At 38.6% G+C, this 25,218-nt stretch overlaps 2 protein-coding genes across 2 annotated transcripts; both read left to right on the forward strand.

The window, feature by feature from the left end:
- The first annotated feature begins 1,407 nt into the window (after nt 1-1,407).
- LOC138903622 (probably inactive leucine-rich repeat receptor-like protein kinase At5g48380) lies at nt 1,408-3,652 on the forward strand. Its single transcript, XM_070192038.1, has 2 exons — nt 1,408-2,377; nt 2,535-3,652. The coding sequence occupies exons 1-2, from the start codon at nt 1,481-1,483 to the stop codon at nt 3,120-3,122; spliced, it is 1,485 nt and encodes a 494-aa protein (XP_070048139.1). The 5' UTR covers nt 1,408-1,480; the 3' UTR covers nt 3,123-3,652.
- A 6,971-nt stretch (nt 3,653-10,623) lies between these two features.
- Nucleotides 10,624-11,001, forward strand: LOC138903361 (uncharacterized). Its single transcript, XM_070191326.1, has one exon. It carries the CDS (start codon nt 10,624-10,626, stop codon nt 10,999-11,001), a length of 378 nt encoding a protein of 125 aa, XP_070047427.1.
- Nucleotides 11,002-25,218: the final 14,217 nt, after the last annotated feature.

Here is a 25,218-nt window from a genome sequence, read left to right on the forward strand (position 1 = left end):
TTCTTCTCAAAGAGAAATTTCTTCCTAAAAAATGAGATTCTTTCAAGTTTCACATAGAGAAGTTTCTTCTATATATTTGTCCGCATATAAGTCAATGGTTACCATACCAGAAAAGTAAATACCACGGAGGAAGATAGAAAAATCATTTTCTTGCAGACAATCTGGCATAAAATGAAAGGAGCATTATAACATTTTATTCTATCAGCAAACATACAATTACAACGGAATTAAGGTTGCATACTGGATCGGCTTCTACTGTTTTTCCAAGAAGAGGAGCTAATGCCATAATGAGCTTCCTTCAACTTTCAATGGATGTAACTGCATCTTTAATCTGTAAGAGTAAATGGACAAAAAGGGAAAGAAGAATTCAACAAAATAATTTGGTATTTTAAAATAGGTTGAGACTTTTATGCAAGTTTACTTGATTGAAAGTGGTGAAAAATGAGCATTCAAGAATTATATTTATAAAAATTATCTAAAGTAATCAATTAAATTAAAATTAAATTAAAATATAAATTATTTTTTATTTGCATTAATTCAGAATTAAATATATTGTAGTAATCAGATCCTTTATAACGTTAACAACTTTAAGGATATTTTTGTCTTTTTAACAGAAAAAGTGCTTATCAACACTTGTTTACCAAACACTTCAACAGTTTTTTTTTTAAGCTTCATCACTTTTATCCAAACAGGTAACTGTTTATTTATAAAACAAGTTCGAACACTTAATAGTTGCTTTTAAGCATTTGTGCTTAAAAGCCACTTTTTTTAAGTCAATCCAACATGCTCTTAAAACTCTTATATCTTGCTCATTTTCTCTTTATAAACTGTTTATTCTTATTTAGTGAAATTCTTTAATTTGCTTTATAATCTCCAAAAGTGCCATTTCCATTTTTATTTGATTAGTCAATATTTTAATTTCCACATGTTTAAAACATATACACCGGGGTTGTTTGGTACGAGGAATAAGGTGGGATAAGATGTGGGATTAAATTTATACCGTGTTTGGTTGGTGGTATAAAAATTTATACCTTCAACCAAACACGGTATAAATTTAATCCCAGACTTAATCATCTTATCCCACATTATCCCATTAAACTTGAGATTATTTTATTCCACTCTCATACTTAATCATCTTATCTCACATTATCCCATTAAACTTTAGATTACTTTATCCCACTCCCATGTAATATAAATTAGTCATGAGATTATAATTCAGGATTATAATATCGGAATAATTTAGTACACACTCTTAGAACATCAATGATCAAACCTTAAAAGTCAACAATCATCAATAAATAAAGACAAATTGAAGTTGCTTCAGTAACCTACAAGGAAGTTGACTGCTTTGCCTGACTAGTTTGACCCCACTTCAACAATAAGTATAATATTTGAAGTATAAATCATTCTTCAGAGATGTTTTCATTGCTGATATCTCTTTTTTCTTTATTTCAAAATTTAGCAGGAAGTCTTTCAAAATATGGACAAAACCAACTTTAGAACAAGATCTTTCTTTTTCATCTGCACATTTCTTGGATTTCTATTGATATTACTTAGCAAAATTTCTGTCTGTAGTGCTGCAGAAAGTGATTTTTATTGCTTGAAATCAATAAAAGATTCATTACAAGACCCTTTCAATAATTTGGGCAGTTGGGATTTCAACAATGTTACAGAAGGCTTCATCTGCCGTTTTTCAGGAATTAATTGCTGGCATGATAATGAGAATAAGGTACTGAGCATCACACTTTCAAACTATGGATTAATTGGTGAGTTTCCTCGAGGCGTTCGAAATTGTACAAGTTTGACTAGTTTAGATCTTTCAGGCAACAAGTTGTATGGAAATATCCCTTCTGATATTTCAGTGATACTTGATTATGTGGTAATACTTGATCTATCATATAACACATTTTCTGGCAATATACCACCTGATATAGCTAATTGTACCTACCTTAACTTTCTGGGGTTGGACAATAATAATTTAGAAGGTGAAATTCCAAGTAGAATAGGCTCTTTACTTCGCCTTCGGACATTCAGTGTAGCCAACAATTACTTGACTGGGGCAGTGCCGTCGTTTGTTAATGAACAAATCACAGCTAAAAGTTTTGAAAACAATCCAGAGTTTTGTGGGAAGCCTTTGAAAGGATGTGAGAATTCTTGGATATGGAAACATATCGATCGTGCTTCGTTTATCAAAGCGTTTGTGGTTGGTTGGGTACTTTTCTTTACGTTGGCTTTAGTCCTTCGCTTATTTCAATTTCCAAGCAAGGTTATCAACAAGATAGTCTCATTCAACAAATGGAAACTGAGGGTAAAGGAACATTTAACTTCAGGAAGTGATTTACCAGGTGAAGAGGACTTAAGCAGCAGCAACCACAAGGTAAAGATCCTGCTAATTTCCAGCTTTTTCCCTGCATTAGTTAAGTGGCATTTTTTTTCTAGCGTCACATATAGACTGCCACTTTACATTTCCAGTAAGTTTTTCTATGTTCTGTTCTATTCTGTATGTTCCAATTATTTAACTGGCTGCTTTACAGATATTAAGGCTGCAGAAGTTTGTTACTAGAATGAGTTTTGGGGAGCTGGAAAAAGCAACTTCTGGGTTTAGTGAAAACCATTTAGTAGGAAATGGAATGTTGGGCAAAGTGTACAAAGCAATACTTCCAAATGGCTGGACACTTGCCATCAAGAAGCTCAATGAATGGGAGAATTTGGAGGACGAGTTTGTCTCTGAGATAACAACTCTCGGTGGCCTGAGACATCGGAATTTATTGCCTCTTATAGGTTTCTGTACTGAAAATGAAAAAAGATTTCTTGTTTACAAATATATGCCTAATGGAAGTCTTCATGAATGGCTGCACTCGAACGAAGAAAAGGCCAAGATTTTGGATTTCCCTCTTATAGTTAAACTTGCACTTGGGATAGCGAAAGGCCTTGCTTGGCTTCATCATGGGTACGAATTACACGTTACACACGGGAGCATAAGCACACGATGTATCTTGCTAGATCAAAATTTTGAACCTAAAATATCCAATTTTTGGGAAGCCAAGTTTTGGAGTAAGAATGACACTGCATTAAGTTGGAGTCTTTTCCCAGTAGCTGAATATTCTGGTTTAGGTTCTTAAAAGCAAGACATTTACTGCTTTGGTGTTGTGCTTCTCGAGCTTGTAACTGGGAAGGAACCACATGAACTGACCAGCTCGAGAAATCTATTTGATCATTCGCCTTGTCTACTTGATGCAGATAGAGATTTGCTTGGAAAAGGAGTCGACGATTTAATCCTCCAATTTCTTGAATTAGCTTGTAGCTGTGTGAAGTTCTTTCCTAATGAAAGGCCAACAATGTTGGAAGTGTATGACACACTGAGGACAATTTCTCAGGGCCGAACAGACTGGGTACGAGGGATACCCTTATCAACTGAGATTTCAAGTCTCTATGACTAGTGCTGTAGTTTATCTGGTTGCTAAGAAGACAGAGTAGGAGTACACTAGATTAAACTACAATACCATAAGTCTGTACGGTAATAGCTTCTGTTGCAACTGTAATGTTATAGAATCTGTATATACTCTATAATGTTGGAAAACCATATTGATTGCATGTTTCTAAAAGAAGCTCAGCAGACTGATGCCGCGTTGCATTGTCTTAGTTTGAATTTTATAGGCATTCTTCTGAGAATTATCTGCTGAAATTGGCCTCGAGTTTTCTTTCTATATCAAACTATAAGTCATGTATAATACCGTTTTTTCTCACAAAAATCTTCTAGAGTATTAGTACGATATTCACCATCCCTATCAGACCTAAGTCTCTTGATTTTCCTATCTAATTGGTTTTCTACTTCTGCTTTGTATTTTAAAAATATGCTTTCAGCCTCATCCTTAGACTTAAGAAGATATATCTTAGTGTATCTCGAAAATTCATCTACAAAAGTGATGCAGTATTTCTTCTCACCCTTACTAACAGTGTTCTTAAAATCAGCTAAGTCTAAATGCACTAGTTCAAGCAATTCTGTCTTTCTACTAGTTACATTTTTAAAAGGCTTTTTGGTATATTTTGCTTCTATACAAATAGGACACTTAGAAAAATTATCAACATTAATCGCAGGAATTAATTCTATTTTTCTAAGTCTTTTTATAAAAGCAATATTAATATGACCTAGCCTACCATGCCACAAATCAATAGACTCAGCAATATGAGCAGAATTAGAAGTACTTGCATTACTAGTAATCTCTTGAACAATGTTCAGTACAAATAAACCTCCATTGAGGTAACCCTTCCCAGCAAAGTCTCCTCCACGAGAAATAACAATTTTATTAGATTCAAAAACAAGTTTAAGGCCTGCTTTGTTGAGAAGTGCACCAGAAACTAAGTTTCTACGAATGGAGGGAACGTACAGAACATTGTTCAAGGCTAAAGTTTTTCCAGAAGTTAACTGAAGAAGAACTTTTCCTTTACCCATAACTCATGCGGTAGTGGAGTTACCTATGTAAACACACTCGCCGTCAGTAGACTCCTCAAAGTCATGGAACAATTCCTTGTTGGCGCAGAGGTGCCTTGAAGCGCCTGTGTCCAGTATCCAATCAGTCCTGTTAGCCACCATATTTGCCTCAACGACCACAGCAACAATCACATCACTACTTTTAGTAAGGTTAGCTTGGGGTGGAGTTTTCCCTCTCTGCTTCGAGCTTTGTCTTTGTCTTTGGTTGCACTAGAAAGCCTTGTGATCAATTTTTTCACAGACATAGCAAGGTCCTTTCGACTTTTGGATTTGGCCCTCCGTTTTATTAAAGTAATTCTGCTTCTTTATATATCCTTTCTTCTGGCCTTTCTTCTGTTTACCTTTAAACCTGTCTTTCACAAAAGTACTAGCAGATTCCACAAAGTTAGCTTTAGAAGAATTAAGAGAGAGAAATTTCATCTTATCCTTAAGTCGTTCTGCCTCCTCATCTTTGAGACAGTTTGCTTCCTCAGTCCTCATGTGACTGATCAATTCTTGAAGAGTTAAGTTTTTCTTCTTGTGTTTTAGTTGATTCCTGTAATCACTCCAGGAAGGTGAAAATTTTTTAAGCTGAACATTAGCTTGAAGAATCTCACACATCTCCATACCTTCGTTCAGAATATCAGCAGTCAAATTCTCATACTCGTGAACCTACTCCATGATTGGCTTATCATCAACCATCTGAAACTTGATCCACTTTCCAACTACATACTTCTTTTTTCCCGTATCATCCGTACCATATTTCTTCTCCAAACTGTCCCATATGACTTTAGCAGATTTATAATTTATAAACAAATCAAAGAGAGTATTAGTCATATGGTTAAGCAGATGCCCTCGAACAATTTTATTATCCTTTTCAAATTTCTTTTTAGTAGCATCATCAGCAACAACAGTAGCAGTTATATTAGAACTATCAGGAATATTAGCAGTATTGGAAACAACATCAGCAGGAGGTTCGTTAAGCAAAACATAATCCACTTCTAATTGTTCAAAGAAAATTAGAAGTTTCTGGGACCAACACTTATAATTGTTACCATCTAAAGGCTCAAGCTTTGACAGATCAGGAAGTGTTTTGTTCAAAGTGGTAGCCATTAGTCAATATTATATACGAAATCGCTTTCAAATTGTAAGAAATATAGTTGATAATAGTGACCAAGAATAGAAATAACTTATCGAATAAATACTGTGTCGTGGGAAGCCACTGCTTGAAAGCAATTTTGGTCCTACTGGGTGCAAATCATTAAGACCGGTCGCTCTCCAAAGTTCCACAATACTTTCAAACACGTGCACTCATGGCTGGAAGTTTGAAGTTTGCAAAAAAGAATTGCCCTGAAAAACAGGAAGAAGAATAGTCTTTTGAGAGGATGAGAGAATAATGTTTTTGGTTGGTGTTTTAGCTCACAAATGATGATGTTTATATAGGCAAATCATTTACGTTTTCTTCCATCAGAAAATCGTAAGAGGCCAAATGTGAGTTAATGTTATGTAACATTTATTTTGGTTTAATGACAAAATTGTCATAATACAGTAACTTCAAACCTTCTGAAAAGTTGTATCTTTTCACAAACGAAGTCACAAAAGTTAAGAAACTGTTATATAAATGAATGTGAGCCATTTATGAAGTAGTAACTTCATTCTCCCACTATGCATATATATAAAATCTAGAAATGTTACAACAAATTAATGGTGGAGAGGTATGACAATTAACCACGGATTAATTATAGATTAGAAGTGTTCTTTGTTCTATGCATTATCAAATTAGAGTAACGCCTAAAAAGGAATAATACCAACACAAATCACGGCTGAGAGTTTTGCAAACAATCCAGAGCTTTGTGGGAAGCCTTTGAAAGGATGTGAGAATTCTTGGATATGGAAACATATTGATCGTGCTTCGTTCATCAAAGCGTTTATGGTTGGTTGGGTACTTTTCTTTACATTGGTTGTAGTCCTTTTATTTCAATTTCCAAGCAAGGTTATCAACAAGATAGTCTCATTCAACAAATGGAAACTGAGGGCAAAGGAACATTTAACTTCAGGAAGTGATTCACAAGGTAAAGAGGACTTAAACAGCAACCAGAAGGTAAATATCCTGTTAAAATTCCAGCTTTTCCCCTGCATTAGTTAAGTTCCAACTTTTTGCCAGCGTCGCGTATAGACTGCCACTTTACATTTCCTGCTGTTCTTTATTCAATGAACAAATGTGATATCAGTAAGTTTTTCTATCTTCTGTTCTAGTCTGTATGTTCCAATGATTTAACTGGCTGCTTTACAGATACTAAGGCTGGAGAAGTTTGTTACTAGAATGAGTTTTGGGGAGCTGGAAAATACAACTTCTGGTTTTAGTGAAAACCATTTAGTAGGAAATGTAATGTTGGGCAAAGTGTACAAAGCAATACTTCCAAATGGCTGGACACTTGCCATCAAGAAGCTCAATGAATGGGAGTATTTGGAGGACGAGTTTGTCTTAAGATATGATGACCCAAAATATCATCTTTAAATTTAATAAGTAATTTTGTGTTCTAAAACCTCGAAAAACACTATCTATTATTCCTCGACTTGCGTGCGCAGTCCGTATAATTTTTCGAAAAGTTTTTATATGAAAAATGGATTAAAATATGAAATAGAGCCTTAAGACTCAACTGAGTTGACTTTGGTCAACATTTTGAACAAACGGACCCGGATCAGTGTTTTGACAATTCTGGTAGGTCGGTATCGTGATTTGGGACTTTGATGTATGCCCGAAATTTAATTTGGAGGTCCCTAGCTCAAGTTATGATCATTTAATGGAAACTAGTAATTAAAGGCTAAAGATTTTCAAGTTTGACCACGGGGTTGACATTTTGATATCGGAGCCGGAATCCGATTCTAAAATTTGAATAGCTCCGTTATGTTATTTAGGACTTGTATGCCGAATTTGATGTCATTCCGGATTTATTTAATATGTTTTGGCACGAGATTTGCAAATGAAAAAGTTTAAAAACTTAAAGTTCGAATCGGGGTGTGAATTGTAATTTCAGCATTGTTTGACGTAATTTTTGACCCCGAGTAAGTCCGTATTATGTTACAGGACTTGTTGGTATATTCGGACAGGGTCCCAAGTACCCCAGTGTGACTCGAATCGAAATCGGAACAAGAATTGGACTTAAGCAAAATCTAAAATTTGGCCTTCTGTTGTAATCGCACCTGTGGATTTTTGACCGCATGTGCGAGCTCGCAAAAGCGAGCCTTCCATCGCAGAAGCGGCCTGGGCAGGCTGGGAAAAGGTCCGCGGGTGCGGAAACTTGCACGCATCCGCGCGTTCGCAGAAGCGGACTTGACAATCGCAGAAGCGGAAGGCAGCGCATGTGCGCATTTTTCCTCCGCAGATGCGAGGCCTCGCCTGGCAGTCCCATTTCGCAGATGCGAGCTCGCATGTGCGAGCCCAGGCACCACAGGTGCAAAAATGCCTGGGCATTGTATAAATCGAAGAGTCCGAGATTTTTACTCATTTTGGTCATTTTGAGCTCGGTTAAGGCGAGGTTTTGAGCCATTTTTTACGACTTTGAATTGGGTTAGTGTTCTATAACCAAAAATGATTATATTTCATAAATCCATGTCTATATTCATCATTTATTTCGGATTTAGATGGAAGAAATTGGAATTTTTATAAAATCTTCCAAAAATAAAAATTTAAGATTTGAAGTTCCATTTGACATTGGAATTGGATAATTTTTGTATGGTTGAACTTGGATAATTTTTGTATGGTTGAACTCGTAGCGGAACGGATGTTTGGATTTCGCGAGTTTATCCGAGATTTGAGACGTGGGTCCCACTGTCGAATACTTAAATAAATTTTAGATTTTTATCCGGAAAATTATTAAGTTCATATGGAATTAATTCCTATGATTCGTATTGAGTATATCGAATTATTTGTGAATAGATTTGAAGCTTTTGGAGGCAAATTTAAAAGGAAAAGCTTTAGTCGAGTAATTAATTGGAATTTGCAAAGCGAAGTAAGTGTCGTGGTTAACCTTGACTTGAGGGAATAGAACCCTTAAATTATTTATTATGTGAAATGCATGTGAACGACATATAGGCAAGGTGACGAGTGTCTATACGTCATCAAATTAATTATTTGCATAGTTATTTTAAATCCTAAATTTGTTTTAACAAATGAATTAATTGTTATAATAATTGTTTATCTCCTATTCTTTGCCAAATATTAATTCTCGAATTCTTGTAATAATTGTTACATGCTTATTTGATTTATGTGTATTAATTTCTACTTGACATTTAGCATATTAAATAATATAATGTCTATTTTCTCTCTGATTTCCACAATTATTTGCTACTTGTCATTGTTTGTTTCATAAATGAATTATAATTATTGTATGCCTTGATGCTTAATAGTTTCTCATTGAACGTGATATTTATTGGAGTAGTTTATTATATTTAAGAGTTGGTAAAAATATATTGGAGGAACTGGTTGCACGCCGCAACATAATTAATTGAAATGAATATATTAGAGGAACGGGTTGCATGCCGCAACAGAATTAATTGAAATGAATATATTGGAGGAACGGGTTGCACGCCGCAACAGAATTGATTGAATTGAATATATTGGAGGAACGGGTTGCACGCCGCAACAGACTTATTTAAAAGTCAATATATACTTGATTAAAAATAATTATATGAGAGAATTGAAAGTGAATATATTGTGGAAGCGGTTTGCACGCTATAACGGAAATTGGTTGAAATAATAATGGATTATGACTGCTGAGTTGACTTCAATTATTATAAATGAGTTACCTGAGTTATTTCTATTATTTGTAGTTGTTACTAATATTGCGTACATGTTAATGTAAGTGAACCGCCTTAGCCTCGTCACTACTTCGTCGAGGTTAGACTCAATACTTACCAGTACATGGGGTCGGTGGTACTCATACTACATTCTGCACTTCTTGTGCAGATTTCGGAGTTGGTCTTAGTGGCGTACCATATACTTGCTCGGATTTCAACTACTCAGAGGCGACTTGAGGTATAACTGCACGGCGTTCGCAGTTCTGAAGTCCCCGTCTACTTTACTTTTGCTGTGTATTTATTTCCAGACACCTTTATTTTATTCAGACCTTTATTTGTATTATTCTAGAAACCCGTGCACTTGTGACACCAATTTTGGGATGGTATTTAGACACAATTATTTATTTATGGATTATTCACTACATTTCAGACCTTACTTCTGCATTTGTTTCTTTATTATTAATAAATTTAAAAATTATTTTAAAATGGATAATATTATTTTAACGTTCGCTTGCCTAGCAACTGAAATATTAGGCGCCATCACGGTCCGAAGGTGGGAGTTTCGGGTCGTGACAGTTGGTATCAGAGCACTAGGTTACATAGGTCTCACGAGTCACGAGCAAGCTTGGTAGAGTCTGAAGGATCGGTACGGAGACGTCTGTACTTATCTCTTAGAGGCTATGAAGTTTAGGAACAATATCTCTTCTTTCTTATTTTGTCATGCGAATTTATTCTATCATCGATGATTGAACCAGTCCACTTTTATTTTCTCGCAGATGGTGAGAACACGTAATACATCTATCGATGGACAGGGACCAGAGTCCCCGGTGGCAACTATGGCCAGGGGTAGAGGCCGAGGTCATGCTAGAGGCCGAGGTAGGGATCAGTCTAGAGCTCGAGCAGCTGCACCTGTTATAGAACCTCAGGTGGATCTTCAGGAGGAGGCTTCAGTTCAGAATGTACCAGTTGGGCCAGTTCAGGTCCCGGAGGGATTCATAGCCACTCCAGTGCTTCAGGACGCTATAGTCCGGTTGGTGAGTCCTATGGAGAGCGTGGCCCAGAATGGTACATTTATAGTGGCGCCAGCCATCTCACAGGCTGGGGGAAGAGCACAAACTCCCACTACTCCCGCTCCAGAGCAGATAGCTCCCTAGAATTAGGCTCCAGCAGCCCCACCAGTTGGGGTAGTTCAATCAGTTATTGCGGCACAGACCGGTGATAGACCTGCCATGTATTTTGAGGCGTTATTGAGACTGGATAAGTTTACCAAGCTCTTTCCAGTTCACTTCAGTAGTACACCTTCTGAGGATCCACAAAAGTATCTAGAACGCTGCCATGAGGTACTGCAGAACATGGATATAGTTGAGACCAATGGGGTTGATTTTGTTGTATTTCAGATGACGGGTTCTGCCAGGAGATGGTGGTGGGATTATACATTGACTAGACCAGTTGGATTGCCTGCACTTACCTGGGAGCAATTTTCTCAGCTATTTCTGGAGAAGTTCCTTCCTATCACACTGAAGGAGGATTGCCGAAAGAAATTTGAGCATCTACAGCAGGGCAGTATGATTGTTACTCAGTATGAGTCCCGCTTTGTAGATTTTGCCCGTCCTGCTCTCCTTTTACTACCTACTGAGGGAGAGAGAGTGAGGAGGTTTATTGAGGGACTCACTCACCCTATGAGGCTTCAGATGGCCAAGGAGACCAGAAGTGATATTTCTTTACAGTAAGCTCCTAATGTCGCGGGAAGGGTTGAGATGGTTCTTGCACAGGAGAGTGGGCAGAGGTCTGATAAGAGGCCTCGTCAGTTCGGTGGTTTTAGTGGTGCCTCGCATGGAGGCATGGGTAATTTTGATAGGGTTCATCCTCCCAGACCGTTTTATTCGGCACTTCAGGCATCTCACGGGGCTTCAGGGAGTCACGATCCTATTATGCCTTACTATGGGCAGCCAATATTCAGTGCATATTCAGCTCCTATCAGTGCACCACCACTCAAGAGTTACTACAGCGGTTATCCGGCCCATTCGGTTCAACTTTAGCAGCCACGTCATCAGGATGGGTGTTATGAGTGTGAGAACATTGGTCACATCAGGAGGTATTGCCCTAGGTTGGTGAGTAACAGATCTCTGTAGGATTCTTGTGCCATCATATCGTCACCGGTTGCTTCACCGCCTGCTCAGCCAACTAGAGGTAGGGGTCAGGCAGCTAGAGGTGGAGGTTAGGCCATTAGAGGTGGAGGTCAGGTTGTTAGAGGTGGAGGCCAGCCAGTTAGAGGCCGTCCCAGGGACGCAGTTCAGAGTGGTAGGGCCCAACCCGATTTTATGCTTTTCCAGCTAGGCCTGAGGCCGAGTCATCCGATGCTGTGATCACATGTATTATTCCAGTTTGCCATAGAGATGCTTCAGTTCTATTTGATCCAGGATCTACTTATTCCTATGTGTCATCCTATTTTGCTTCATATTTGGTTGTGCCTTGTGATTCTCTGAGTGCTTTTGTGTGTGTATCTACACCAGTGGGAGATTCTGTAGTAGTAGATCATGTCTATCGCTCATGTGTGGTTACTATCGGTAGTCTTGAGACTAGTGTGGATCTTCTACTTCTTGATATGGTAGATTTTGATATCATCTTGGGTATGGATTGGCTGTCACCTTATCATGCTATATTAGATTGTCATGCCAAGACAATGACACTAGCCATGTCAGGGTTACCTCGGTTAGAGTGGAAAGGAACTCCTGGTCATTCTACCAGCAGGGTTATTTCTTATGTGAAAGCTCGACGTATGGTCGAGAAAGGGTGTCTAGCCTATTTGGCTTATATTCGCGATTCCAGTGCGGATGTTCCTTCTATGGACTCAGTACCAGTTGTTCGTGAATTTTCAGAAGTATTTCCGTAGATTTGCCGGGGATGCCACCCGACAGAGATATTAACTTCTGTATGGATTTGGCTCCGGGCACTCAGCCCATTTCTATCCCACCATACTGTATGGCCCCGCTAGAGTTGAAAGAATTAAAAGAGCAGTTACAACACTTGCTTGATCAGGGATTCATTAGACCCATTGTCTCACCCTAGGGTGCACCAGTACTATTTGTAAAGAAGAAAAATGGCTCTATGCAGATGTGTATAGATTATCGACAGTTGAACAAAGCCACTATCAAAAACAAATATCCGCTGCCAAGAATTGGTGACTTATTTGATCAGCTGCAGGGTGCCAAGGTATTTTCGAAAATTGATTTGAGGTCTGGTTACCATCAGTTGAAGATTAGGGCATCTGATGTCCCTAAGACAGCTTTTCGGACTCGGTATGTGTATTACGAATTCCTAGTGATGTCATTTGGGCTGACAAATGCCCCAGCAGCATTTATGGATTTGATGAATCGGATGTTCAAGCCTTATTTTGATTCTTTTGTGGTTGTATTCATTGATGATATCTTGATTTACTCCAGCAGTCGAGAGGAGCATGAGCAGTATCTTCGGAGGGTGCTTCAGACTTTGAAGAATAATTAGTTATATGCTAAATTTTCTAAATATGAATTTTGGTTAGACTCAGTTGCCTTTTTGGGGCATGTTGTATCGGCGGAAGGCATAAAGGTGGATCCTAAGAAGATTGAGGTTGTTCAGAATTGGCCTAGACCTACTTCAGTTACAGAGATTCGAAGTTTCCTAGGTTTGGCAGGTTATTATCGTCGGTTCATGGAAGGTCTTCATCTATAGCAAGCCCATTGACTAGACTAACCCAAAAGGGTGTCCCATTTAGATGGTCAGACGAGTGTGAATTGAACTTTCAGAAGCTCAAGATCGTTTTGACTACGGCGCCAGTGTTGGTATTACCCACAGGTTCAGGATCGTATACAGTATATTGTGATGCATCTCACATTGGGCTTGGTGCAGTATTAATGCAAGATAGCAGGGTGATTGCATATACGTCATGGCAGTTGAAAGTTCACGAGAAGAATTATCCTGTTCATGACTTAGAATTGGCAGCCATTATTCATGCGCTGAAGATTTGGAGGCATTACCTCTACGGTGTCTCGTGTAAGGTATTTACTGATCATCGTAGCCTTCAGTACCTCTTCAAACAAAAAGATCTTAATTTGAGGCAGAGAAGATGGTTGGAATTGTTGAAAGACTATGATATCACCATTTTATATCACCCCGAAAAGGCAAATATGGTTGCCGATCCTTTGAGTAGAAAGGTTGTGAGTATGGGCAGTCTTGCGTATATTCCGGTTGGTGAGAGGCCGTTAGCTGCAGATGTTCAGACTTTGGCTAATCAGTTTGTAAGGTTAGATATTTCAGAACCCAATCGGGTTCTAGCTTACACAGTCGCTCGGTCTTCTTTATATGAACGCATCATAGAGCGGCAGTATGATGATCCTCATTTACTTGTCCTTAAGGACACAGTGCGGCACGGTGATGCCAAACAGGTTGTTGTGGGGGAAGATGGAGTTCTGCGAATGCAGGGTTATATTTGTGTGCCTAATGTAGATGGGCTTCGTGAATTAATTCTTGAAGAGGCACACAGTTCCAGGTATTCTATTCATCCAGGTACCGCTAAAATGTATCAAGATTTGCGGCAACATTATTGGTGGAGGATAATGAAAAAGGATATAGTTGCATATGTAGCCCGATGTCTGAATTATCAGCAAGTTAAGCACGAGCATCAGAGACCTGGTGGTTTGCTTCAGAAGTTAGAAATTCCTGAGTGGAAATGGGAGCGTATCACTATGGATTTTGTTATTGGACTCCCACGGACTTAGATAAAAATTTGACACATTTTGGGTCATTATGGACAGGTTGACCAAGTCAGCACATTTCATTCCAGTGGCAGTTACCTATTCTTCAGAGAGGTTCGCTGAAATTTACATTCGTGAGATTGTACGCTTTCACAGGGTACCCGTATCTATTATTTCAAATCGAGGTATGCAGTTTACCTCACACTTCTGGAGAGCTGTACAACGTTAGTTAGGCACACGGGTTGAGTTGAGTACATCATTTCATCCACAGACAGATGGACAGTCAGAGCGCACCATTCAGATATTGGAAGATATGCTTCGCTCTTGTGTTATGGACTTTGGAGGTTCTTGGGATCATTTCTTACCACTTGCGGAGTTTGCTTATAATAATAGCTACCAGTCGAGCATTTAAATGGCTCCATATGAGGCATTATATGGAAGGCGATGCCGATCGCCAGTTGGTTGGTTTGAACCGGGAGAGGCTCTATTGTTGGGTACCAATTTGGTACAGGATGCCTTGGATAAGGTCAAGATTATTCAAGATCGACTTCGCACAGCTCAGTCTAGGCAAAAGAGTTATGTCGACCGTAAAGTTTTGTGATATTGCATTCATGGTTGGAGAAAGAATATTGCTCCGGGTTTCACCTATAAAAGGTGTAATGAGGTTCGGAAAGAAGGGCAAGTTGAGCCCTAGGTATATTGGACCCTTTGAAATTCTTGAAAGAGTGGGTGAAGTAGCCTACAGGCTTGCATTACCACCTAGTTTATCAGCGGTTCATCTGGTGTTCCATGTGTCTATGCTCCGGAAATATCATGGTGATCCGTCTCATATGTTAGATTTCAGCTCAGTCCAATTGGACAAAGATTTGACTTATGAAGAGGAGCCAGTGGCTATTATAGCCCGACAAGTCCGACAGTTGAGGTCTAAGAGTTATCCTTCAGTTCGAGTGCACTGGAGAGGTCAGCCGGTAGAGGAATCTACCTGGGAGTCCGATTCGTACATGCAGAGTAAATATCCACACTTATTCACCAGTTAAGGTATTTTGTTTTCTAACTCCGTTTGAGGACAAACGTTTGTTTTAGGGGTGAAGAATGTGATGACCCAAAATGTCATCTTTAAATTTAATAAGTAATTATGTATTCTAAGACCTCGAAAATAACTATCTATCATTCCTCGACTTGCATGCACAGTCCGTATAATTTTTCGAAAAGGTTTTATGTGAAAAATGGATTAAAATATGAAATATAGCCTTAAAACTCAACTGAGTTGATTTTGGTCAACATTTTGAGCAAATGGACCCAGATCAATATTTTGACAATTCTGGTAGGTCCGTATCGTGATTTGGGACTTGGGCGTATGCTTGGAAATTAATTTGGAGGTCCCTAGCTCAAGTTATGACCATTTAACGGAAACTAGTAATTAAAGGTTAAAGATTTCAAAGTTTGACCACGGGGTTGACTTTTTGATATCAGAGCCGGAATCTGATTCTGAAAATTTCAATAGCTCCGTTATGTCATTTAGGACTTGTGTGCCAAATTTGATGTCATTCCGGATTCATTTAATATGTTTTGGCACGAGATTTGCAAATGGAAAAAGTTTAAAAACTCAAAGTTCGAATCGGGGTGTGAATTGTAATTTTAGCATTGTTTGACGTGATTTTTAGTAAGTCCGTATTATGTTACGGGACTTGTTAGTATATTCGGACGGGGTCTCAAGTACCCCTAGTGTGACTCGAATCGAAATCGGAACAAGAATTGGACTTAAGCAAAATCTAAAATTTGGCCTTAAATGAATACTTAAATGAATTGACTAAAATCCGTACTAGATATGGTCATTATGAGTTTCTAGTAATGTCTTTCGGTTTGACTAATGCCCCGACATCGTTTATGGACCTGATGAACAGGGTATTCAGGCCATATATTGATTCATTTGTCATTGTCTGCATTGATGACATTTTGATCTACTCGTGCAGTAAGGAGGAACATGAGCAGCATATGAGAGTAGTGCTTCACACATTGCGGGAACAAAAGCTATATGCTAAGTTCTCTAAATGTGAGTTCTGGCTTGAGTCTGTAGTATTTTTGGGACATATTGTATCGGGTGATGGTATTAAGGTTGATCCCAAAAAGATTGAGGCAGTTCAGAATTGGCATCGTCCCACTTCGGCGACTGAGATCGGGATTTTCTGGGTTTAGCAGGTTATTATCGTCGGTTTGTGGAAGGTTTTTCATCTATTGTAGCACCTTTGACCAAATTAACCCAGAAGTGTGTTTAGTTTCGATGGTCCGATGATTGTGGGTCAAGCTTTCAGAAGCTCAAGACAGCATTGACTACAACACCAGTGTTAGTGTTACCTTCCGGTTCGGGGATGTATACAGTGTATTGCAACACTTCACGTGTTGGTTTGGGTTGTGTATTAATGCAGGAAGGGCAAGTTATTGCATATGCTTCACGTCAGTTGAAGCCCCATGAGCAGAATTATCCGGTACATGATTTGGAGTTAGCTGCGATTGTTCATGCCCTTAAGATTTGGAGGCATTATCTTTATGGGGTGTCCTATGAAGTTTATACTGATCATCATAGTTTGCAGCATTTGTTCAAGCAGAGGGACCTAAATTTGAGGCAGCGCAGATGGCTGGAATTACTAAAAGATTATGATATTACTATCCTATATCATCCAGGTAAAGCAAATGTAGTTGCAGATGCCTTGAGTAGAAAGGCGGAAAGTATGGGTAGTTTGGCTTTCATTTAAGCAGAAGAGAGGCCATTAGCTTTGGATATCCAGTCCTTGGCCAACAGACTTGTGCGGCTAGATATTTCAGAGCCCACCCGAGTTCTTGCATGTGATGTAGCTTAGTCTTCACTATTTGAACAGATCAAGGCTCGCCAGTATGATGACCCACACTTAATGGTTCTTCGAGAAACAGTACTACGAGGTGGTGCCAAGGAAGTTACTATTGGTGCAGATGGTGTTTTGTGACTCTAGGATCGTCTGTGTGTTCCTAATGTGGATGAACTGAGGAAAAAGATCCTGGAGGAGGCACACAGTTCTCGGTACTCTATTCATCCAGGTGCTACGAAGAAGTATCGTGACTTGAGTATGTAGCTAGGTGTCTAAATTGCCAGCAAGTTAAATATGAGCACCAGAGGCCAGGTGGCCTACTTCAGCAGATGACTATACCGGAATGGAAATGGGAACGCATCACTATGGACTTTGTAGTTGGGTTGCCGTGGACCTTGAGGAAGTCCTATGCAGTTTGGGTGATTGTTGACAGGTTGACCAAGTCGGCACATTTTATTCCTGTTGTGACTACGTATACTTTAGAGAGATTGGCCCATATTTATATTCAAGAGATAGTTCGGTTGCACGGTGTGCCAATTTCCATCATATCAGATAGAGGCCCTCAGTTTACTTCACATTTTTGGAGAGCAGTACAGAGTGAGTTGGGGACCCGTGTAGAGCTCATCACAACCTTTCATCCGCAGACTGACGGGCAGTCAGAGCGGACAGTTCAGATTTTGGAGGATATGCTCAGGGCATGTGTGATTGACTTTGGAGGTCAGTGGGATCGTTTTTCGCCTTTGGCCGAGTTTGCTTATAATAACAGTTACCAATCCACCATCGAGATGGCTCCATTTGAGGCTTTATATGGCCGTTGATGCCGTTCACCTATCGGATGGTTTGATCCCGGTGAGGCTAAATTATATGGTACTGATTTGGTAAAGGATGCCTTGGAAAAGGTAAAGTTGATTTAGGAGCGACTTCGTACAGCACAATCCAGACAGCAGAGTTACGCGGATCAAAAAGCGTGTGATCTATCATTTATGGTAGGTGAAAAAGTTCTCTTGAAGGTTTCGCCGATGAAGGGAATTATGAGATTCGGGAAGAAAGGCAAGTTGAGCCCAAGGTTTATAGGCCCATTTGAGGTGTTGAGATGAGTTGGGGAGGTTGCTTATGAACTTGCATTGCCTCCTAGTTTATCGGGAGTTCATCCGATTTTCCATGTATCTATGCTCCGGAAGTATCATGCTGACCTATCACATGTGTTGGACTTCAGCACAGTTCAGCTAGATAAGAGTTTGGGTTATGAAGAAGAGCCATTTGCCATTATTGATAAACAAGTTCGCCAGTTGAGGTCCAAGAGGATTTCTGCAGTAAAGGTCCAGTGGGGGGGGGGGGCAACCAGTCAAGGAAGCGACTTGGGAGGCCGAGGAGGACATGCGCAAATATCCACACTTATTTAGCACTCCAGGTATTATTCTAAACCCGTTCGAGGACGAACGTTTGTTTAAGAGGTGGAGAATGTAATGACCCAACCGGTCATTTTAACTTTTAGAAACCCATTCCTTAAAATAAAACTCCCCGAACATGCTTTTATTAATTTATAACTCGCGGGGATGGTTGGTTCGGGATTTGGAAGTGTGTGAGTTGAAATCGGAATACTTGGTTCCTTAAGTTAGCTTTAAATGGACAAGTTTGACTTCGGTCAACATTTTGAGAAAACGACCCCGGAATCAGGATTTGACGTTTCCAATAGGTTCGTATGATGATTTTGGACTTGGGCGTATGTCCGAATCGGGTTTTGGATAATCCGGGAGCGTTTTGACGCTTAATAGTAAAAATCAACTATTTGAAGGTTTAAACATCTTTAAATTTGGTTTGGAGTAGGATTTTGAGTAATTGAAGTCCGTTTGGAATTTCGAGTTTGGGAATAGTTCCGTATAGTGATTTAAGACTTGGACGCAAAATTTCGTGTCATTCCGAGTAGTTTAAGTATATTTCGGCGCATTGGAAGTAAATTGAAGAACTTGAAATTCTTAAGTTTGAATCAATTTGGTTTAGGGTATGATTCTTAGATTTGATGTTGTTTTACACATTCCGAGAGTTCGAACTAGTCCGTTTTATAATTTCAAACCTGTTGGTATGTTCGGGCGGGGCCCCGGGGGTCCCGAGTGTTAATTGGACTAGGCTCGGACCAAGTTGGAAGTTGGGAGCCAAAACTGAAGCTCCCAGCTACTGTCAGAATCGCACCTGCGCTTGGCCAGCCGCAGGTGCAACAGTAGCTCGCAGGAGCGAACCTCGCAGATGCAAGTTTTTGTGCGTAGAAGCGGAAAAGGGAATGGGGCAATCGACCGCAGATACGGATGATTTGCGCACCTACAAACGCGCAGGTGCGAAGCCGTGTGCGCAAATGCGAGAATTGGCCAGGCAAGTGGAACTCACACCTGCGAGGATTTTCCGCAGGTGCGAAGCTGCAGGTGCGTTCCAATCTCCGCACACTACTAGAAATCCGGTAAAAACCGACCAACGTTGGTCGGTAATGGCCAAAAACCGAACAAAACGTGACCATTTACGTGTGGACGGTATTTTTGTGGTCGCAAAGGCATACCGACCAAAGTTGGTCGAAAATTACTGACTAACTTTGGTCGGTCAATTAAATTCAAAAAAAACAAATATTGCAATAAAAAGATTCACCATCTGAGAATCGAACCGGGGTCTGTACTATGGCAAGATACTATTTTACCACTAAACCATTAGTACATTTTATTTTAAGACTGTCTTTTATTTGATTTATACTCTTTAATTATATTTTCGCACGAAAATAACCGACCAAAGTTGGTCGGTTTTATTAAAAAGTAAAATTACCGACCAAAGTTGATCGGTTTTTTTAAATGACCGGCCGAATTAACCGATCAATTTTGGTCGGTTTTTTTAATATTAATTTTTATTTATTTTAATTGAAAAACCGACCAAAGTTGGTCAATTTCTTGAAAAATAAATTTTGCGGGACTCAAAAATAGTTTCCCGCATTTTTGCGTCAAAGAAAACCGACCAAAGTTGACCGGTTTCGTAAAACAAAATTAAAAAATAAAATATTTTGAAAACCCGACCAACTTTGGTCGGATTTTTGACCGACCAAAGTTGGTCGGTCGACCTTGGTCGATTTTTGCCGAATTTCTAGTAGTGGCATGTGCGAAAGACCTGTTTGGCAGAAAGCTTAAAAGAACGGGAATTTACCATTTTTGCCCATTTTCTTCCATTCTTGGGCAATTTTAGAGCTCTTTGAGAGGAGATTTTAACTAGCAATTGAAAGGCAAGTTAATTCCACACTCCTTGAGTTAAATACATAGATTATAGGTAGATTATAACTAGTAAATCTTAGAAATCAAGGGTTTAGGTGAAAATCCTAGATTTTTATAAAAATGAGATTTTAACCACGAAAATAGTTATAGAATTGGGTAGAAATTATATATTTGAGTTATTGGAATTATAGGTAACGTTTTCATTTGAAAATTTCCAGAATCCGAGCACGTGGGCCCAGGGTGAATTTTAAGAATTTTACCATTTTGGATAGGGTAATTTATTTAATTGATGAATTTCGAATTATTGAACATATATTAATTATTTTATATAACTTTTGGATAGTTTCGGATTTTTCGGCATTGAATCAAGAATTTTACGTGACACGATAATCGGAAAGTGGATTTTGAGACGAGGTAAGTCTCTTGTCTAATTTTGTGAGAGGGAAATTACCCCATAGGGATTAAATTGAATAATTGTGAGGGCTGCATACGTACAAGGTGACGAGAGTCCGTGCATAGCTACTATAAATGCTAAAGTCCGGGTAGTTTAGGACTCAAAGCATGAATTACTTGTGTAAATTGTATTCCTTGATTAATTAATATTAATTGATATATATGAATATATTGTGAATTGTTAGATAAAGATATTAAAGGATGAAAATCTCATATGCTTGATTTTCTATTTAAATCAATTAATTGTTAAAAGAAATTGTTCTCCTCCCGAATTTATCTCATAATAAATATACTCTCCTTCCGGAGGTACATAAGAACATGTCATCCTTTCTTGTGGAGCGGGCCGAATGCCTCGGCAGGATAGATGCATCTATGGATCATGCCGCACATCCCTCGGCAGTGTACACGACACTCTAGATCGGGCCGTACGTCCTCGGTAGAAATCGTGCTTAATAATAATAATTACATAATACTTTAATAGTTTATTTCAGCTTGCGAAGCTAATTGATAAATTAGAAAATTCTTGGAATTTAATGAATTATTATTCTTGCTTGTTAAAGAATTAATTGTTATTCTTGTAAATGATATTTAATTGATAAATTAAAAATTATTTGAATTGATGGAATTTAATTAATATATTGAGAATTGTTGTATTTGAAGGAATTTGATTATTTCCGCTGATTAAATAAATTATTTTAAATTCTGTAAATCATGCTGATTTAAATATCTTAGTTGTATTTCAATTATTATTATTGACCTATAGTGAGTGTCAAAGTCGGTCATCTCGTCTCTACCACTTCGAGATTAGGCTTGATACTTACTGGATACACGTTGTTTACGTACTCATACTACACTTGCTGCACTTTTTGCGCAGGACCTGAGGCAAGTACTAGTGGGACCTATCATCTTACACCCACGTTATCCAGGGGCATAGAGGTGAGCTGCCTTTTTGATCCGTTCTGCAGCTACTAGTGTCTCTCCTTGTATTTTTTTTTTTTTCATTCTGTCTATTTTTATTTCAAACAGTATTTAAGGTTTTGTATAATCTACTAGATGCTCTACACTTGTTACACCAGGTCTTGGCACATACATTGGTAGAATTTGGGTTTTATTATTTTTTTGGTTTTAAACTTTATCAATATATGCTTAATTTATTAAGTTGGCTTGCCTAGCTGTAGTGTTGGGCGCCATCACGACCTATAGGTGAAATTGGGTCGTGACAATTATTGACAACAACAGAATAAAATTTAAAATAAAAAATATTTCAACATTAATAAGACATATATATCTTCTATTATATTACAAAAAGAAAGCGAACAGACAAAATATTAAACAAAGTAATATACTAATAAAATTTTTTATTAACAATGTAAAAATACTAAATATTGGATAATAGAATGAAGAAAAATATAGAATAAAAAAATTATTCAATGACTATATATAAGTCCCTTTAATTTAATAAAGATTTTATTATTGGGTATATTATATTGACAAATAAGATGACAATTGAAATTTAATAAAGCAATACGATCTAATATGTTCAAACAAGCCCGATCACAATTTAATTTAATTAATATTTTTTTACATTGACCGCTTATCGCGCGAGTATGACTACTAGTTTCAAGTAATATGACATTATTAATCACCTTGAATTACAAGATCAAATACTAATACATGCATGTGGAACAAGTAAGAGCAAAGATCAAACAGAATTTCTGTTTTATTCTCTGGTATAATTATCACGTGGATAAGAGCCAATGTGTTCATTCCCAACAATAAGAAAAAGCTAAAGATGACAAAGCATTTTATAAAGCTAAATGAATTTCCTATAATGTTGTAAAACTGCCATATTATGCCAACTGAATAAAGATTGGAAAACTGTTTTCTGTTTATGATGGAAGTTATGACGGCCATGAAACGAATATGAGGCTATGATCAGGGGCAAAGCTAGAGCATCGAACGCGGATTCGGCCGAATTCAGTAGTTTTGATTCAAACTTTGTATTTATCTTTAAAAATTTATTTAATATGTACAAATTATTAATTTAGAACTCTGTAAGTTAAAAGGAATAAAATCCCGAATCCATTAATTTTTAAATCATGACTCCACTTCTGGCTATGATGTCTTTCATGTATACTGACTTGGGAAGAAAAGAGAAATATATTATATATACCGATATTGTAAATAATTTTTATACTATTTTATGCTATTAACCTATTATAATAGATTGTCTAACTTATGTTTTAAACAAGTTATAATTACCCTTTAGATGATATGACTGTATATGGTCAAAATCGAGTTTGCCCTTCGTATGATTAATCGAGATTGGAACATGATGGTCTAAGGTTCATCATTGTAATATCGAGCCATGATGCGAAGTATAGGTTGTCGAGCTCGAGACCCAGAGACCGATCAAGATCGAGGTCGGCCAAGGTCGAGCTCGAGACCCAGAGACCGATCAAGATCGAGATCGGCCAAGATTAAGATCGAGCCAAGAAACAAAAAAGCCGTTATAGCCGCAATTAGGGGGAGAATTTTTGCGAAAATCACGACGCAAATTAAGGAGAGATTAATTAATTAATCTATCATGGGTTCCCCACTATCTTTTTTTAATTATATCCAAAATAGGATTTTTCCACTATATTAAGGGTTGTTATCACTTGTAGTGGGAGGATCAGATTCATTAAGATTTATAGAATATCAAGCAAATACTATCCTTTTATGGGCTTTGATATGAGTCATATTGTTCTTCTATCAATCACTCTCCATTCAATTTGAGGGTGAAAAAACTTGAAGGCTTAGGCTAACTACTTCATTCGGTTTGTATTCACTTCTTCTACAGCTAATTTTGATATTCATTTACTTATTTTTTTCGATTTGTACCAAGTTATACCACGTATCTTTAGAACTACGTATAAATTCAATTGCTATCCGTTTTTCGGGTAAACAGTTTGGTGCCCATTGTGGGGCTAAAGATAATAGTGGTTATTTGGTACAAATCTCTGCAAAACGCACTATTTTACACTTGCTCTTGGGAATATCTTTGATTTCAGGCTAAAAATGACGAACTCTCAATTAATGGCCCTACCTATCGACAATGAATCTGGCCTCAAGGTGAGAATAACAACCTAATGCCCGGGGATGAAAGGCCCCCCGTTGATCCCGTTGGAACTCGGGTCGTCGATCCAATTGACGTTAATTCACATGTGGCCATTGAAGCGAACCAACATTCCGGTCCCGAAAATAACATTCATGGTGGAACTCGGTCTGCAGTTCGAAATACCCAAAATGTTGGAGAAGACAGGATCAACCTGCGTATGATTTTTGAAATGTTGCAAGCTCAACAGGTAGCGATAGCTCAGTTGCAGAGCCAAACCCAGGCACCGAGCAGGCCTGAGCCCGGTCCACCCCAAGAAGTCACCCACAGAACGGGGCTAGCTGTAATAAGGTCAAATGAACAAGAATCGGGGACTAACCCCAAAATTATAAAGATGCTCGAGGAAGTGAAAAAACGGATAGAGTCAGGAGAAAAGAGGATTGAAGCAAACGACAAGAAAGTAGAAACTTATAACTCCAGGGTTGATTAGATCCCGGGGGTACCACCAATATTGAAGGGTTTGGATTCCAAAAATTTCGTACAAAAGCCTTCCCCCCCGAGCGCAACTCCCAAACCGATCCCTAAGAAGTTTTGCATGCCCGAGATTCCTAAATATAATGGAATGACCGACCCCAACGAACATGTCACCTCTTACACGTGTGCCATTAAAGGGAATGATCTAGAGGACGACGAGATCGAATCCGTATTATTAAAGGAATTCGGGGAAACCTTGTCAAAGGGAGCAATGATATGGTATCATAATTTACCACCTAACTTTATCGATTCTTTTGTAAAAGCACACGCCGGAGCCATAAAGGTCGAGACTAGGAAGTCGGACCTTTTCAAGGTAAGGCAAAAAGATAACTAGATGCTAAGAGAGTTTGTATATCGTTTCCAAATAGAACGAATGGATTTACCACCGGTCACAGACGATTGAGCTGTTGAAGCTTTCACCCAAGGACTAAACGAACGAAGCTCAATGGCTTCATAGCAGTTAAAGCAAAACTTGATTGAGTACCCAGATGTTACCTGGGCCGATATACATAATCGATATCAATTGAAGATTAGAGTCGAAGACGACCAGTTGGGGGGCCCTTCTGGGTCCGTTATCAAAAAGGACATCGATCGAGAACCGAGGTTGAACAGGGACCGATACCAGCCGTATAATAGAGATCGTAGGGGAAGCAGACCAGGGCACAACTCCGTACGAGGTGAAAGGAGAAGTGATCGAAGTCAAGGGTCTCGAGGGCTGATAAGCAAGAATGGTTTCGACAGGCATACTGGACCTAAGGAAGCACCACGATTTTCAGAGTATAACTTCAACATTGATGCATCCGCCATTGTATCGGCTATCGGACGCATCAAAAATACTAAATGGCATCGTCCTCTGCAGACCGATCCAGCCCAGAGAAATCCCAATTGTCACGACCCCAAATTCCCTCCGTAGGATGTCGTGATGCCACTTAGTCTCTAAGACTAGGTAAGCCTATCAATGCAGAATAATAATAAATATCTGAAATAAATAAACTACAAGTCAAACAATTTCAACTCCCAAAATCCGGTAGAGATAAGTCACAAG

The sequence above is a fragment of the Nicotiana tomentosiformis genome, chromosome 12 (genome assembly GCF_000390325.3).
Source record: "Nicotiana tomentosiformis chromosome 12, ASM39032v3, whole genome shotgun sequence".
Classification (NCBI taxonomy): domain Eukaryota; kingdom Viridiplantae; phylum Streptophyta; class Magnoliopsida; order Solanales; family Solanaceae; genus Nicotiana; species Nicotiana tomentosiformis.

Coding starts and splice junctions, on each gene's coding strand:
- LOC138903622 (XM_070192038.1), top strand. CDS start 1,481: ATGGACAAAACCAACTTTAGAACAAGATCTTTCTTTTTCATCTGCACA. Junction 2,378..2,534: donor TAAGCAGCAGCAACCACAAG/GTAAAGATCCTG, acceptor GCTGCTTTACAG/ATATTAAGGCTGCAGAAGTT.
- LOC138903361 (XM_070191326.1), top strand. CDS start 10,624: ATGGATATAGTTGAGACCAATGGGGTTGATTTTGTTGTATTTCAGATG.